This window comes from Calonectris borealis, chromosome 7 (genome assembly GCF_964195595.1).
Source record: "Calonectris borealis chromosome 7, bCalBor7.hap1.2, whole genome shotgun sequence".
NCBI lineage: Eukaryota > Metazoa > Chordata > Aves > Procellariiformes > Procellariidae > Calonectris > Calonectris borealis.
In genome coordinates this window covers 28593516-28607783 of record NC_134318.1, presented here as the reverse complement: position 1 = coordinate 28607783, position 14268 = coordinate 28593516, and the positions used below count along the sequence as shown (strand labels likewise).

General features: G+C 65.8%; 1 protein-coding gene across 1 annotated transcript; it reads right to left on the bottom strand.

Moving 5' to 3' along the window:
* Nucleotides 1-746: 746 nt before the first annotated feature.
* Nucleotides 747-11455, bottom strand: LOC142084327 (prominin-1-A-like). Its single transcript, XM_075154870.1, has 24 exons — nucleotides 11226-11455; nucleotides 9924-9985; nucleotides 9487-9692; nucleotides 8929-9049; nucleotides 8734-8797; nucleotides 8259-8348; nucleotides 7790-7980; nucleotides 7638-7712; nucleotides 7255-7318; nucleotides 6821-6980; nucleotides 6404-6556; nucleotides 5788-5911; nucleotides 5555-5646; nucleotides 5245-5329; nucleotides 4985-5128; nucleotides 4655-4726; nucleotides 4356-4445; nucleotides 4172-4225; nucleotides 3734-3814; nucleotides 3358-3426; nucleotides 3172-3261; nucleotides 2798-2910; nucleotides 1547-1564; nucleotides 747-1155 (listed from the first exon to the last, which is right to left on the bottom strand). The coding sequence occupies exons 1-24, from the start codon at nucleotides 11353-11355 to the stop codon at nucleotides 1104-1106; spliced, it is 2400 nt and encodes a 799-aa protein (XP_075010971.1). The 5' UTR covers nucleotides 11356-11455; the 3' UTR covers nucleotides 747-1103.
* Between the last annotated feature and the right edge of the window lie 2813 nt (nucleotides 11456-14268).

The following is a 14268-nucleotide window of genomic DNA, read 5'->3' as shown; positions in this document are numbered from 1 at the left end:
GAGGGCGAGCTGGCCAGCTCGGCCCCGTCGCTCTGCTCCAGAGAGACTTGGACTTTGCAATGAAGGAAATGAGTCAAGCTGCTCACGTACACCTCCCGTGCCTGACCCGGCCTTCGGGACGGTCCCTGTGCTTGCAGCACAAAGCAGTGCCTGCGCTCGCCCTGCCATGGGTGCAGACCAAGTCGCCCTGGGCTTATCTGTGCATGCGGCTCTCACCGTGCCCCTCCATGCCATGCAGCAGTGTGGGACATGCAGCGGTGGACACAGAGTCCCCATGCCATCATACCCAGTAGAGGGAGGGAGGTGCAGGCTGCAGGCACCCCATAAACTAACTGGAAAGCCACAGATGACTTTCACCAGAGGGTCACCAGAGGGCTCAGGGAAGTGTCCATGCACTGGGCACAGCATGGGGTGCCACCTCACGGACAGAAAGCTCTTGATGCGGCTTTTCCCAGCTAAGGACCGGGCATCCACGCAGCCACAGGTGCAAAAGGTTGCCCAGCGAGGGGAACGTCACCCAGCCCCGGTGACACTGAGCGGTGGTCCTGCATCGACCCAGGGGCTGGGTCAGGACTCCAAGAGCTGACTGTGGGCAGAGCACACTTGGGGACCCTGGCAAGAGCCCTCTAGTCCCCAGCACAGCCCCAGCTGGAACCCTCCCTGCCCCCACCCCTGTGCCCTTCCATTGCAGCCGGACACAAAGAGCACAGCCGCGTGCCTGCAGTGCACACAAACACCCCATTTATTGTTTGACACCAAAAAAATCACAGCCTTGGAAAAAGTCAGGCTCCCTGCAAAAATAAATAGTCACGTTTTTCAAGCGAGGGGCCTGGGTGAGCAGGTTCCCGCTGGCCGGCAGCACAGAGGCTGCAGGGGCATGGGCACTGCGAGCTGCCCTGAGCCCATGGGGTCTGGCGGGGGGGGTGAAGTCCCACCTGGGGCAGTGGAAGGGGCAGCCCCCCCCCACACACACACTGGGGCATCGTCACATATTGGGAACTGGGGAGGGGGTCCCAACCTGCTCCCCATCACCCAGGGAGAAGGCGCAGCAGTCAGGGCAGTCACGTCCATCTCCTCTGTGCCCGTGCTGTGGGCAACGGGGGCTAATGCCTCGTGGACGGCCGAGGGATTTTGTAGAAGTTGAACATGGGTGGCCTGCAAAACCAAGGTCACTTGTGTCGCCCCCCAGCCACAGAGGGGAGCAAGGGACAGTCCAGGATGTGCTGAGGCAGCCAAATGTCATCCCACCCCTATGGCCCAGCGCCACAGGAAAGAGGGTGCGGAGACGCCCCCACCCTGCCAGGTTGGCAGAGGCTGGGAGCAGCAGCACCCCCAAACTGAGGAGTGTGGGAAGATGATGGGGACACCCCAGAACAGTCTACACTGCACAGGTCCCACCTTTCCAGTCCTCCCTTAGTACCAGCACCCTCCTTGGCCTGCACTTGCCCTGTTCCCCTCCTCGCCCCCCTCCCCCTGTGCCCTGTCCCCCCTCATGCCACAGGAGCTGCCCCCCCACCCCACACAGGGACCTGGCACTGCTACTTACATCTCCAAGGCTTCATTCCTGGAGGGGGGAAAAAAAGAGGGGACAGTGTCAGTGGGGCAAGAAGGTGCCTCCTGGGACAGCCCACCAGCCCAGCATCTCCCGGTGGGACACGGTCTCCCCCAGGGCAGGGTGCTGTGGTCCCCTCCATCCCGGCTGCCCCATCAGAACACAGAGCACAGGCTCCTACTGCCCCCAGAGCATCACTGCTCCTTCCCCAGGCAGCAGAGTGGGGCCGAACGCCCGCCGGCTCACTGGCACACAACTCCCCTGTGCCACAATTTCAGTTCCCCCCAGTTTCCCTGGCAGCGGAGCCCGTGTCTCCAGCCAGCTCAGCCGCCGGCTGCAAGGGGAAGTGAAAGGCACTGAGGCCGCTGGTGGGGACCCCAGGCACGCTGCGGGCAGGGCACAGCCCGGCTCAGCGCCAAATCCTGCACACACCAGGAACAACCCCAGCATGGGTCCTGGGAGAGCCGGGGTGTGGAGCGAGGAGGAGTGGGGCAGGCAGGGGGAGGAAGGCTGGCTGGGGCCGCGATGGGCACAGGGGTGCTGCAAACCCCTGCTCCCCAGGTGGCTGCGGCCCCGGAGCAGAGGGGTGGCAGGCGGGGGGCTGGGGAACCCCCGGCAAACTGGCTGCACTGCGGGGCCAAGCCATAGCCCTCAGCAGTTGGAAATCCAACTGGAAACCGCTCACTACCCTCAGGGGTCAGCGGCTGCGCTGGAGGTGGGGCTGCCAGTGAGAGGGCCCTAGAGGGACGGGGAAAGGGTCCCAGAGGGCTGGCGGCAGCCCCGGGGCACCAGTGGCCATGGGTGCGTGAGCGAGCACTGCACCCTCGTGGCAGCAACGCCAACCCTGCAGCGCGCTGCTTCTGCGCAGCATCCAGCTGTGCTCCCATTTTGGGGCCCCAGCACAAAAAATGCTGCAAAGCCAGAGCAAGTCCAGCGGCAGATCCCCGAGCCGGGCTGGGGGCTGCAGCCTGTGACATGCAAGCCGGGCTCCTTCCTGCGAGGGGGGTCGCATGCACCTTCAGCTGCCCAAAGGGGGGGTTGCAGAGCAGGCGGAGCCAGGCTCTTCTCCAAAGCATCTCCATTCTTGGAGGCTGAAGGTCCCAAGCCACCTCCCTGGTCCCCGCCAGCCCGCATTACTTTAGGATCAGCTCCACAGGCTCCTGCAGGGCGCATGAAGGGGCAGTTTGCAGTGCATGGGGGAGACCCCAGACCTTGCATGGTTGCAGCGGGTGGGTGGCTCCTCACCTGTAGACATCGGCGATGTCCATGCGGCGGTAAAACTTGGCGAGTCTGACAGCCAGGATGATGCTGGGCAGCAGGAAGAAGGTGCACCAGCCCAGGCTGAACCAGAAGGCGTTCTGGGTGCGGCAGGAGAGTCATCAGGGCCCAGACAGAGACTGGGAAAGCCTCTTCCGCTCCCAGGCCCCCCCAGCAACCCCCCCACCCACCCCTTCTTGCAGCCTGGCCTTTGCTTAGCCACAGCAATGCGCCAGGGAGATGCTGAGCCCTGCTTGCTCGGCACAGAAATGGGCACCCCTCATCCTGTATGGAAGGGGTCAAGGGAACCTCATTGCCACCCCACACACACATCTCACTCCACACACCGCTGCCCCACTCACCAGAGAGTCCAGGATGTAGCTGCAGGTGATGGCCTCCACATTATCCAGGGTCTGAGCTATGGGCTTGCAACGTGCCACGTCTTCCGTCAGCTAGGGACACGGTGGGGACAGGGCATGTCTGTGTCCCCAGAACCCTGCAGCCTGTCCTCCCCTTCCCTCCACCGCACCGAGGAAGGCTCAACTCACCCTGCTCTTGGCCCAGGAGATGTAGGTCTCAAAGAAGTCCAACAGCTCCTCCAGGAAGGCCCACATCTCCTGTCGGGGGCAAGCAGAGAGTGGAGATGCTGCACCCCCAGCCCACTCCATGCCCCATGTCCCCTCCATGTCAGGATCAGAGCTGTCAGACCACCTCCACGCTGCAAGCCCCACCCCACCCCAGCCCCTTGCCTGGGGTGCCATAAAGGGAGGGGGCACCCAGGGGTGCAGGGGACCCCTGGGGAAGATGACAGGGCAGGAGGAGCAGCCAGACATCGCTTGGCATCCCTGCGCAGAGGGAGGACTTGGTGTGGGGGTCCGGTCACATCCCCACTGGGTGCCCGGCAGCAGGGCAAGGCAAGCTCACGTTCTTGATGATGTTTGCCGTCTCCCTCTCCAGGAACTCCTGGGTTTCGCTGGCTTTGTCCAGTGCAGCTTTTGTCTGTGCCTGGGGTGAAAGGTGCTCTCGGCAGTGTGACGGGGGAAGTGGGGTCCCCGCATCTCCCCCACCTCGCCCAGCAGCAATCCCTGGGGCACAGCATCTCTGAGCTGTGGTGCCCCCAGCATTCCAGGATGGTAGTGCCCAAGTACCTCGGGTGGAGGGAACCTGCGCCCGGCAGCGTCCGTGGCGTGGGCCCCCTCCCTCTGCCTCATGAGCAGCCCGTACAATGCATGCTTGGGGAGTCCCACAGCAGCTCCCCAGCCTGCAGGTTAGCCCCCACCATCTCCACTGTGGGACCTCAAGGGCACTGTGCAGGCTGCCCTGGACTGGGGTGCACTTAGGAGGCCCCCTTGTGCAGCTTACCTCGAGCTGGGCAGCCCCACTCTGCACCAAGTGGATGTTCTCCTTCAGGCTTTGCTGGGGATGGAGAGAGGGGAGTCAGAGGTGCGGACCCCATGGCTCAGCCAAGACCCCACCAGCAGGCTCCGAGCGCTGGAGGAGCCCAAGCCAGCACCCCTAGAACCTTCCCCACCCTGGCATAGCTCACCAGTGGCCCAGAGAAGCTCGTTTGCATCTCCTTGTCCAGCTCCCTCAGCCTCCGAGCGTCAGCCTTCAGGTCCTCTTTCACATCCGTGCCCTGGAGGAGCTGCAGTCAGCGGTGCCCCCCGGCACAGGGTCCCTGCCCCACCACAGCCATCTGATGGGGGCCGGGCTGGAGAAAAGAGCTGGGCGAGGATGAAGTGCCTCGCCTCCCCTCAGCACCCAGGCAGGTCTGCAGAGGAGCCCCCGCAGCCGGTGGCTTTGGGGACAGCGTGGCCGTGGCCTCAGGGTGCCGTGGTCTCTCACCGCTTTGTCTGCCAGCTGCTCCAGCTCTGCAGCCAGATCCAGGAGGCTTCCCTGGGTCACGTTCTGATCCAGCTGGAAAAGGCGGAGACAGAGCCATGGGACTGGGGACACAGGGCTGACGGGGGGCCCGTACCCCCATCCCTGTGGGGCAGAGTGGAGCCAGGGCCTCCCGGGTGGAGGAGGTGCCCAGTTGCCCCAGTTGACATGGGTGGCAGGGGACACCCTGGGAGCCTGCAGTGGGACTCCCACAGCAGCAAAGGGGAGGGGGCAATGGACCCCCTCAATGCGCATCCAGACCCCCATCCCAACAGCAGCCTGCCCCCAACTCACCTGCTCCAGAGTGGGGGTGAAGTCGGGGGGCTGCCCGGCCCGGCTGGCATTCAGCAGCAAGTCTCTCTGGCTCTGGCTGAGCAGCGAGATGGGGCTCAGGGTGATGTTCATCTTCTCAAAGGCCGTGGAGATCTCTCCTGTGTACTGCCAGGGTGAGGGGAGCCATGATGGGGCACAGTGCCAGCCCCTCACTGTCCCCCCCAGTGCCAGCCCTGTGCCCCCAGCTCTGCCCCCCTGGACCCCAGCACCCCCGCGCTCACCTGGCTGATGTTCAAGAGCTCGTCCAGGGACACGCTCTGGTCCAGGTGCAGCGTTTGCCACAGGGCAGCATCTCGCTGGCACTGCCTGCAGGAGGGGGGCACGGGGCTGAAAAGGGGCAGGTGAGGACCACCCCCTCCCAGGAGCATGTCCTCACCCGCGCGGGCAAGTCGCACCTCGCTCCTTCCCTGGCATCAGTGCCTGCCCGCAGCCAGGGCAGGTAGGGCAAGCTGCCCCCATCCCGGGGAGCACCCGAGGGCGCCGGGCAGCCATACCCCTCCCCAAAGATGCGGCGCTGAAACTGGGACCCACCTGTATATCTCCGAGAAGTTTGCTGCGCCACCCTCCTGGCCCAGCAGCTCCGACAGGTTGAAGCCAGGGATCAGGCCAGGGGTGTCCAGGAGCTGAAAGCAAGGGAAGAGATGAAGAAACTAGACACGGTGCAGGGCAGGACATCCGGGCAGAGCATCCCAAACCGGCCAGCGCTGCCTTCTCTCCACCTTGGAAAGTCGGCGGGCAGGGGTGTCTCCCCATGGGGAGCTCACCTGGAAGAGCCGCTGGCTGCGCCAGGACTTGCAGACGAGCACGTAGATGTTCCCCCCCAGCACAAAGGTGATCAGCACCAGCAGCATCAGCAGCCAGGAGAAGATGAAGCTGAAGCCGACCCCTCTGCCAGAACAGAGATGTTGTCAGCACCCGGGGCCCTGTGCCCTGACATCGATGCTAGCGTTGCCTCCAGCTCGGAAAGCCCGAAGCCTGCACACCCCTTTCCCCCCCGGCAGTGCCGGGAAGCACCACCGTTCCCACAAGCACATCTCTGCCCTGCCTTCAGACCCTGGAGCCCAGCTGGGCTGCACCGTGGGGCTCGGACTGCAGCGTGGCTTCCCCCAGCTTTGCAAGCCACCACCTGCCCGCAGAGCCACGGGACCACGCACGTGCTGCCAGGCCCCCGCCGGCAAGGGGTGAACGGGCTCCGTTCCAACAGCTTCCGCTGGCACCGTGTTTTACCCTTGCATTTGCCACCTGCACGGTGAGTTGCCATGGAGCAGGCCATTAAGCCGCAGTAATTTGATGGTTTAGAAGCTTGAGCATCCCCAGGCCAGCCCTGCCCACCCGTCCCACCACTCCCGCACGTGTCCTCGGCAGCCAAGGGAGCCTCACGCCATGAAGAAGTTCCCGCCGGCGTTGGAGAGGCTGCTGCGCTGTGTGGGCAGCACGCTTTCCTTCAGCCCCAGGGGCCCCAGCAGCAGCCCGACAATGTTGCAGAGGACCACCAGCAGCACCATGCAGCACAGGAGGGTACACACGCTCCATCTGGGGCAAGAGGGGCAGGAGTCAGACAGCAGGACCTGGCACCCCGACCAGCGCCCGGCATCCCACCAGCTGCCTTCGTGGGGAGGAAAAAGCCCCCAGGCACCCCAGGAGGGAAGGGGCACGGGTGGCTGCAAGGCACAGCTCTGGCTACCCTGCACCCACAGCCCCACCACCAAGCAAGCCACCACCTCCAGTAACTGGAGGATCGAGAGCCTGAGTCTCTCCAGACAAGGGAGCTGGGGGATGCAGCAGCCCCTCGCCTACCTGAGCCCATCCAAGGCGATGACCGGCTCCCTGTACTCCCCCAGCACCGACGTGGCGTTGCCCACGAAGGCCCCGATGCTCTTCTCCACGTCCAGGAGCGGCAACTGCTCCTGCAAGTTCCTGATCTCCTGCCTGATGAGGCCCAGCTGGCCCTGGGTCTCTGCAGGGGACAGGGACAGGTTGGCGCTGCGAGCTGCTGCCCGGGTCCTGCTTGTCTGGGGCAGGCGAGCCTGGGGCAGCGGGGACCCGGAGGGGATGGGAAGGGGGCAGTCATGGCCAAGGATGGCATCAGCATGATGGCACCTGGGGACAGCCAGGGCTGCAGGCAGCAGGGTGGCAGCAGGGGAGGTCTCCAGGCAGGGATGGGGTGAGAAGAGAGGAGGGAGCCCTGAGAGAGGGAGAATTCAGCCCATGGGGCACAAAGCCCTGCTTACTTGTCACCACGTCCTGGGACTGCTCTTGCACCTTGGCAGGGGTCATGTCCAGTGTGCTGTTAACCTGCGTCCGGGAGGGCACCGCGTACAGCTCATGTCCCTGCCCGCAGCCCAGGGCTGAGCAGCGCATTCCCTCCATCCCCAGATCCCAGTGGCGTAGGACAGCCAGGCTTCCCGCAGCACCCAGTCCACCGCGCCAGTGCCCGGAGATAGTGGGGACAGCGGGCAGGCTCCGGCCGAGGCAGCCCTCCGGCCAGCCCTCCCCTCCATGTAACAGCAATTACCTCCCAGCGGGGATCTTCCCAAGCCACCCCCTCTCAGCACAGCCCCAGCAGCGCCAAGAGCACCCAGCCCTGTGCCTGGGTGCAGGGGGGACCCCTTACCTTCTCCAAATCAGCTGCTATGTTGGAGCCAGACACCTTACCCAGCGCCTCCAGCTGCTGCTCCACACCGGGGATCTGCGGGGAAGAGCCTGGGGTAAGGGGGCTGCGGGTGGCTGGGGAAGGGGCTCGCCCCACACCCTGCCCCTCCTCACCATGCTGAAGTTGGCACTGAAGGCGAGGCCGTCCAGGGACACGCTGCCGCAGGGGCGGCCGCAGCGCCGCAGGGTCTGGTTGAGGCCGTCCCGCAGGCTGGCCAGCCGCCGGCTGTAGTTGCCCTGCAGCTCCTCGAGGCGCGAGCGAGTGCCGGCGATGCTGCCAAAGGCAGCCGCCAGCGTCTCCATCCCTGGGGAGGCAGCGGGGGCTCGAGGCCTCATCCTGCCAGCATGGCGGGGGCTTGTCCTCACCCAGCTGCGCCTCGGGGACCCATCCAAAAATGCAACATAGGGGCACCCCTCCCAAAGTTCCCGCATTTGCCCCAGGCTGGGGCTGGAGTGGCCAGACGGACCCCCCTCCCTGGGGCCTTACCCAAACCTGCTGGAGCCCCCCAGGCATGCACCTGCCCCAGCGTCCCCCTGAATCCCCTCCGAGGTCCTGCCGGCCCCCCAGAGATGGGGCCGCTACCTTGCAAGAGGCTCTGGAGGGATCCCAGAGCCCCATCCGTGCTGCTCCTGATGCCCGAGACGATCATGCTGCCCAGGTTGGGCCCGATGTCTGTGGAGATGGGAGAGACCGTGTCAATGACGGGACCCTCGGCAGCGGGACCAGGCTGCCCTGAGGGGAGCTGCCAAAAACACTGACCCCCTCCCACCAGGACCCCATCCCACACCCACCCTCCAGGCAAGGTGGGCAGAGGGGACCCCCCCCACCCTGCCAACATCTGCATCACCCTCCCAGAGAGGAGCCTGAATGGGGAAAAGCAGCAGCTAGAGCAGAGTGGGAGCCTGGAGGAGCCCCCAAACCCACTCCCTTTAGACATCTCCATGAGAACCAGCCCAGTGGCCCCCAGGGTCAGCAACCATCTGCAGCACCCCCAGCCACCTCCACTCCCCAAGCACCCCCGGGATGCCTCAGCCCCCCCTTTGCCGCACACCCTCACCCTGGAGGCTGCGGTTGGCGTGGCCCAGCGGGACATTGCTGCTGTCGATGATAAAATTGATTTGCTGGAGGGACAGAGATGGGGTGTCAGTGTGGGTGGGGACCCTTCCCCGCCTCCAGCCCCACTGTCACCCTTCCCCAGGGGCTCTTTGCTCCCCATCAGGCACCCCAGCCAGGGCAGGGGTACCAGGCATGCCTGGGGGATGGAGGCCAGGTAGGTGCGGACGTTGTCCAGGGTGTTGTTGACGTTGGGGAAGGTGCCATACACAGCCTGGGAGAAGCGAGTGTTGCTGACGAAGGCACAGACGTCACCGGCCCTGCAAGGGAAGGGTGGCAAGGTCAGCATGTGGGGATCCCGATGCTCCCCCCCAGGACTCTCCGAATCCACCCGCAACGACCCCAGGCTGCAGGATCCGGAGCACGCTGCTGAGCCTCCCTTCCAGAGCATCCCAGCGAGTGCCCTGCACACAGCCAAGGGGCTGGAGAGGAGGGACACGGGAAACTGAGGCACAGGGGAGCCCGGTGCCTGGCGCGCCCGCATTTCCCTGCAGCAAAGCTGTCGGGAAGGGTCTGCACCGTGCCAACGCGCAGGCCCCCCGGGTCCAGCTCCCACCGCCGCAGCTTCCTCTCCTTTGTCCCGCCATGCCGGGATCTGCTTCTGCGAACAATGGCAGCTTCCTGGCACGGCCGCCAAGCGCCGGCGTTTCCACCCGCCCCCAGGTCCCATCCGGAGCCTCCCGGCCAGCGCACTCACAGCAGGAGAGCAGAGACCAGCAGGACGGAGGCCCAGAGCGCCCGGCGCCGGCAGCCCATCCGCCGGTCCTGCTTCTGGTACATGCGGCCCCCACAGTTCCCGCAGCAGCGGCAGCAGCAGAAGCAGCATCCCACCAGGGGCACGAGGATGATGAAGAGGAGCCCAATGGCCGTGCAGACCAGGAAACCCAGTTCGTAGAGAAGCAGCTGGGAGAGGAAGAACAAGAGGCAGCATAGTGCTGGCATCCCTGAAGGCCCCCCAGCTTTGAGGGTCCTGTCCAGACTCTCACGGGGCAGGATGGATCTCCCCAGGGGGCTGCACATCCCCCCTTGCTGCTGCCCAGTACCCGGCGCTCAGCCTTGGAGCAGCACCTGCCGGCATCCCCCAGCCCACCACGGTCTGGGGCTGCCGGCTCCCTGCCCCGGCTGCCCGCTCACCTCCTGGACATGCTCCCTGATGGCCTCCTCACTCTGGGGCTGCCCAAAATCTGCAATCAGTTCTGGGAGACAAGGAGTGGAGAGGGCTGTGAGTGGGTGCTGGACCCTGGGGGGGTCTCCCTGTTCACACACCCTGCTCACCCCAAAGAGGGGCTCCCAGCACTGGGCATCACCTCCAGCACTGCAGCTCAGAGGAGCTGTGAGTGTCTGGCACGTTTCTCCCTTCCAGCTGTCTCTCCCCAGCCATCACGTCACACAGCCCTTTTGCACCCAGGAAAAGTGCTGCCAGCCCCCAGGCTCTCAGGAGCCCACAGAGCAATGGGGTCCTCACCCCAGTGGGCACCTGGAGCAGGCTCAGGGGAGGGTGCTCCGACAATCACCTCGGCTGCCCTTGGGCTGCCCTCCTGCAGCCCAGCCCCAGGCAGACACCCGGCTGGCACTGCCACTGTGGGATGGGCGCTGGGGCATGGTCCCCCCACCGCGCTGCCTCATTCATCCCCAGGGCTCACCCTGCCCGTGCCCCATAGCCTCATTACAAGCTGTGCCAGGGCACGGTGCTGTGTGATCGTACCCCGGTATCTGTGCAACACAAACAAGGCCACAAAGCCACCATGTTGTTTGCCAGCCACGCATTTGCCCGCAAGTTGCTGGCCAGCAGGGGTTGAGTCCGGCAAAGGAGGAAGCACAAGTGCCGGCAGCCAGAGTGGCAAACACCCCCGCCAAAGTGGGCAGCACTCACCCCAGGGGCATCGAGCAGCCACAGGGTCCGGGCATCACCCATGCCAACTTGCGGCCACTTTGGGGCAGAGCTGTGCCAGCCACACATCCCCTCGGAGACAAAGGAGGAAGGGCAAGTGCTGGCAAGCAGGGTGGTGCGGGGGGGTGCCTGCAGCGCTGCGATGCGGGCGCTGGCGCTGGGACACACTGCCCTTGGTGGCCCTGAGCCGGGTCCTGCCTAAGCACACCTTGTCACCTGCAAGCACTGAGGGCTGCAGGCACCGTGGGGTTTCGTTGGGGCCTGGGATGACGATTCTCAGAGGGAGGATGGGCACCGCCACCAAAGCCTGTTCTGGGGCCCACCTGGGACTGCCCCACAGCTGTGATGGGACACGAGCAGCACACAGCTGGAATCCTCAAGGACCCCACTCCATCCCCCCTCCAGACCCTTCCTAACCCAGTGTCCTGACATTTAAATGCTGGGTGGACAGTCACCAGAGCAGGACAGCTCAGGCTCACCCAGGACCCCACAGCTCTGTGCAGCCCCCCCACCCCATCGCCAGTTCCCCGCTGCCGTGCACCCACCTATGGGCAGGGCATTGGGCTGCACCAGCCGCAGGAAGCCATGCACCATCACCACCAGGCCCGGCGTGCTGCTCCCCGGCGCCTCGGGGCCGGGGCCGTACACGGGCTGCGAGATGTTCCCCAGCTCCATCACGGCAGCTCTGGCGGGCGCCTGGGCACACAGAGGGGCTGTCGGTGTCGTTGGGGCACGGGGCCACCCAGCCTGCCCTGCCTCCTGCCTCCGAGCAGGAAATGCGGGGAGAAAAAAATCAGGCACCTGCCAGCTCCTGCCCGGAAGGAAAGAGCTGCCGGAGAGCACCAGGGAGGGATGGGGAGTCCCGGGAGCAGCAGGGTGGGGGGCCAGGTAGGAGATGCGAACAAGGGACCAAGGGGACTGTGGGGGATGAAGCGGGGACAAAGCGCTTACCCTGTCCTCCGGCACCTCCGTGCGCCCACGCCTGCCGCAGGGCCCAGGCACACAGTGCCAGCGCCCAGGCTTTATGGTTTGTTTAAGTTTCAGCTGCGATTGCTGAAAAGCTGCTTGTCGGGGAAGGCGGCGATGCCGGGATCGCCCCACCCTGCCCCTGCCACCTCCTAGCACCCAGCCACCCCGGGCCGCCTCTCCACACCCAGGTTAGGGTCACCACCAACCCGTCCCAACCCAGGCACTGGGGAGAAACCCCTCTCCTCGCCCTCCGCAGGGCTCCGGTGCCCTTTCTGGTTTCCTCCTGTCCCGACCCAGGAGCTGGCTGCCCTCGGGGTCACCACGGGTCACCCATCCCGCCTGGTCCACCCCAGCACCAGCTGCATCCCTTCGGGATGGGGTGCACTGGCCCGGCCACAGTTTCAGCACAAACCAGCTCTGGCCGCAGAACCAGGTTTTGCATTTAAAAAACCTGCCCAAACGGGGCATTGCAGCAAACCCGGCATTTTCCACACGCGCCCCGACCCCCCCAAGCTGGGGACAGCCTCAGGGGCCCCCGGACGGGATTTTTCCTGCAAGGCTGGAGGTCTGCCAGCGCCTGCCCGGCTCCATTCCCCCCCTTTCCCGCCCGCCGAGGAGGCCCCCCACGCCGCGGGAGCCACGCGTGGTTCTACCCCTGCCACCGCCCCGTAGTCTTTAACCCCCGCCCCGCCGCCGGGGTCCCGCAGCCGGGGGCCGCAGCCGGGGGCGGGGGGAGGGCCGGGGGGGTCTCTCCCGGTTGTGCCGCGGACGCACCCGGTGGGCGCGGGGCGGGTGCCCCGGGGGTCGCGTCCCGGCGGGCGGCGGCGGCGGCGGGAGCTCCCCGGCACGGCACGGCACGGCACGGCACGGCACGGCACAGCTCCACACCGAGACCGCGGCGCGGCCGGCCCCGGGAGGGGTGGGCAGGGCCGGGCGGGGCCGCCCCTTCCGCCCCGGCCCCCCGGGGTCTGCCCGGGCCGTGCGGCCGCCCCGGCCCCCGCCTCTGCCCGGAGGGAGCCCTCTGCACCCGCCCCGCTGCGCCTCGGCACCCCGCCTCCGTCCCGGGGGGCCCCCTGCTCTTGCCCCATCCCACCCCAGTACCCTGCATCTGCCCCCAGAGACCCCAGCCCCTGCCCCGTCCCACCTGGGAGAGCCCCCTCCCCCCGCTGCCCAACCCCTCTGTCCCTCGCCCAGGTGATGCCCCCCCTCTGCCCCACAGAGACCCAGCTCCGTCCCCACACTGCCAGCCCCAGTGCTGGCCCCTCCAGCAGCCCACCCTGCCACAGCCCCCATGCCCAGAGCCCCCCGCTGCCCCCCTTGCCCATGCCAGCCCTCAGCCATGCCCCACACCTCCCCACCTCCCTCCCCAGAGAAGCCAGTGCCCCCAGCATGGTTCTTGGCGCCCGCCCCAGCGCCGTGTCCCCGCATGGGGCACCATGTGCTTTCGGACAGGCACCGGTGGGGAGTCCGGGTGAGCCGTACCCGTATGTCCTTTGCATGGCCAGGCTGCTGGCCCCCCAGCACCCATGGCTTGCAGGCTGCCACCTCCCACGTTACTGCTTAATGTTTCCCAGCATAATCAGGCGTCACTGCTCTCCGTGACCTTGGGCAAAGGTGGCACTGGGAGAAAGGCAGCTCTGCCTCAGGGTTTCCTCCTGGCCCGGCCTGTGCCGAGGTGCTGTGTGGGCAGGAGGGCACAGATGCCCCCTCTGCAAAAAAGGAAAAAAAATAAAAAGCAGAAACTTCAGCATGTTTCTCACAGCGCTGGGGCTGATGTGGGGAGGGAGGTTTGGGGGTTTCATGGGCATCCTTGAGCTTTCCAGCTCAGACCATCATCGAAGTGTTTCATTGGAGTCCTCCCCCAGCTCCCGGGGGCAGCCGGGCACCAGGCACCCCACGTGGGACGGGGCCGGCTGCCCCCAATGCTGCGCTCCCACCAAATCAGTGTGCGCCCAGCTCCCACAGCCACACGTGGGCAGGATCTGGCCGGGCATCCCTGGGATGCTTCACGGAGTGGTGATTTCGCCAGGAGCATTGGTGGCTGGGCGCTGCTGATCCTGCCTCTTCTGTGCCATGGCCTCCGCCTCCCTCCCTGCCTGCCTCCCGGGGTATCGTTCCCTTCACCCCAGGGCATCCCGCTGAGGCAGCTACAGCTCAGTGCATGTGAGGAGTGAGGGTGTTCACACCTCGACCCGGGGTGCCACCGCGCCTTGGGCTCACCATGCCATGAGTTCCCACCACGGCACAGGCACCCTGCAGCCGCCCTGACTGCAGCCCCGTCAGGCGAAAGGATGGCAAGGCGATATCCCTCGGGGCAGATGTCAACCCAAGCCCTGTCCCTGTCCCCCTGCTCCAAAGACATGGACCCATCCTGCCCCTCCACTGCATCAGCCGTATTTTAAGAGCCTGGTTTCCCCCCCCATCCCTTTTTCCTCCCCCATTACTGCCAGATCTGCCCGCACCCCAGTGTTACCCACAGCCGCAGGCTCCTTGCCCTGCACATTTGGCTAGGGGGGAGATTGCATTGGATGAGGCACCCACAGTTTAAGTCCACTGTGTCCCCATAGCTGGGGGCTGAGCCTGGCTGCCCCTGGACCACCCACCCAGTGGAGACAACAA

Bases quoted from the DNA above. Each gene is read 5' to 3' on its own strand.
- LOC142084327 (XM_075154870.1), bottom strand. From the start codon at position 11,355: ATGGAGCTGGGGAACATCTCGCAGCCCGTGTACGGCCCCGGCCCCGAG. The intron at 6,981-7,254 runs GTAAGCAGGGCT...TGTCCCCTGCAG, and splicing joins GTCCCAGGACGTGGTGACAA to AGACCCAGGGCCAGCTGGGC. The intron at 4,446-4,654 runs GTGAGAGACCAC...CAGCTCCTCCAG, and splicing joins AGCAGCTGGCAGACAAAGCG to GGCACGGATGTGAAAGAGGA.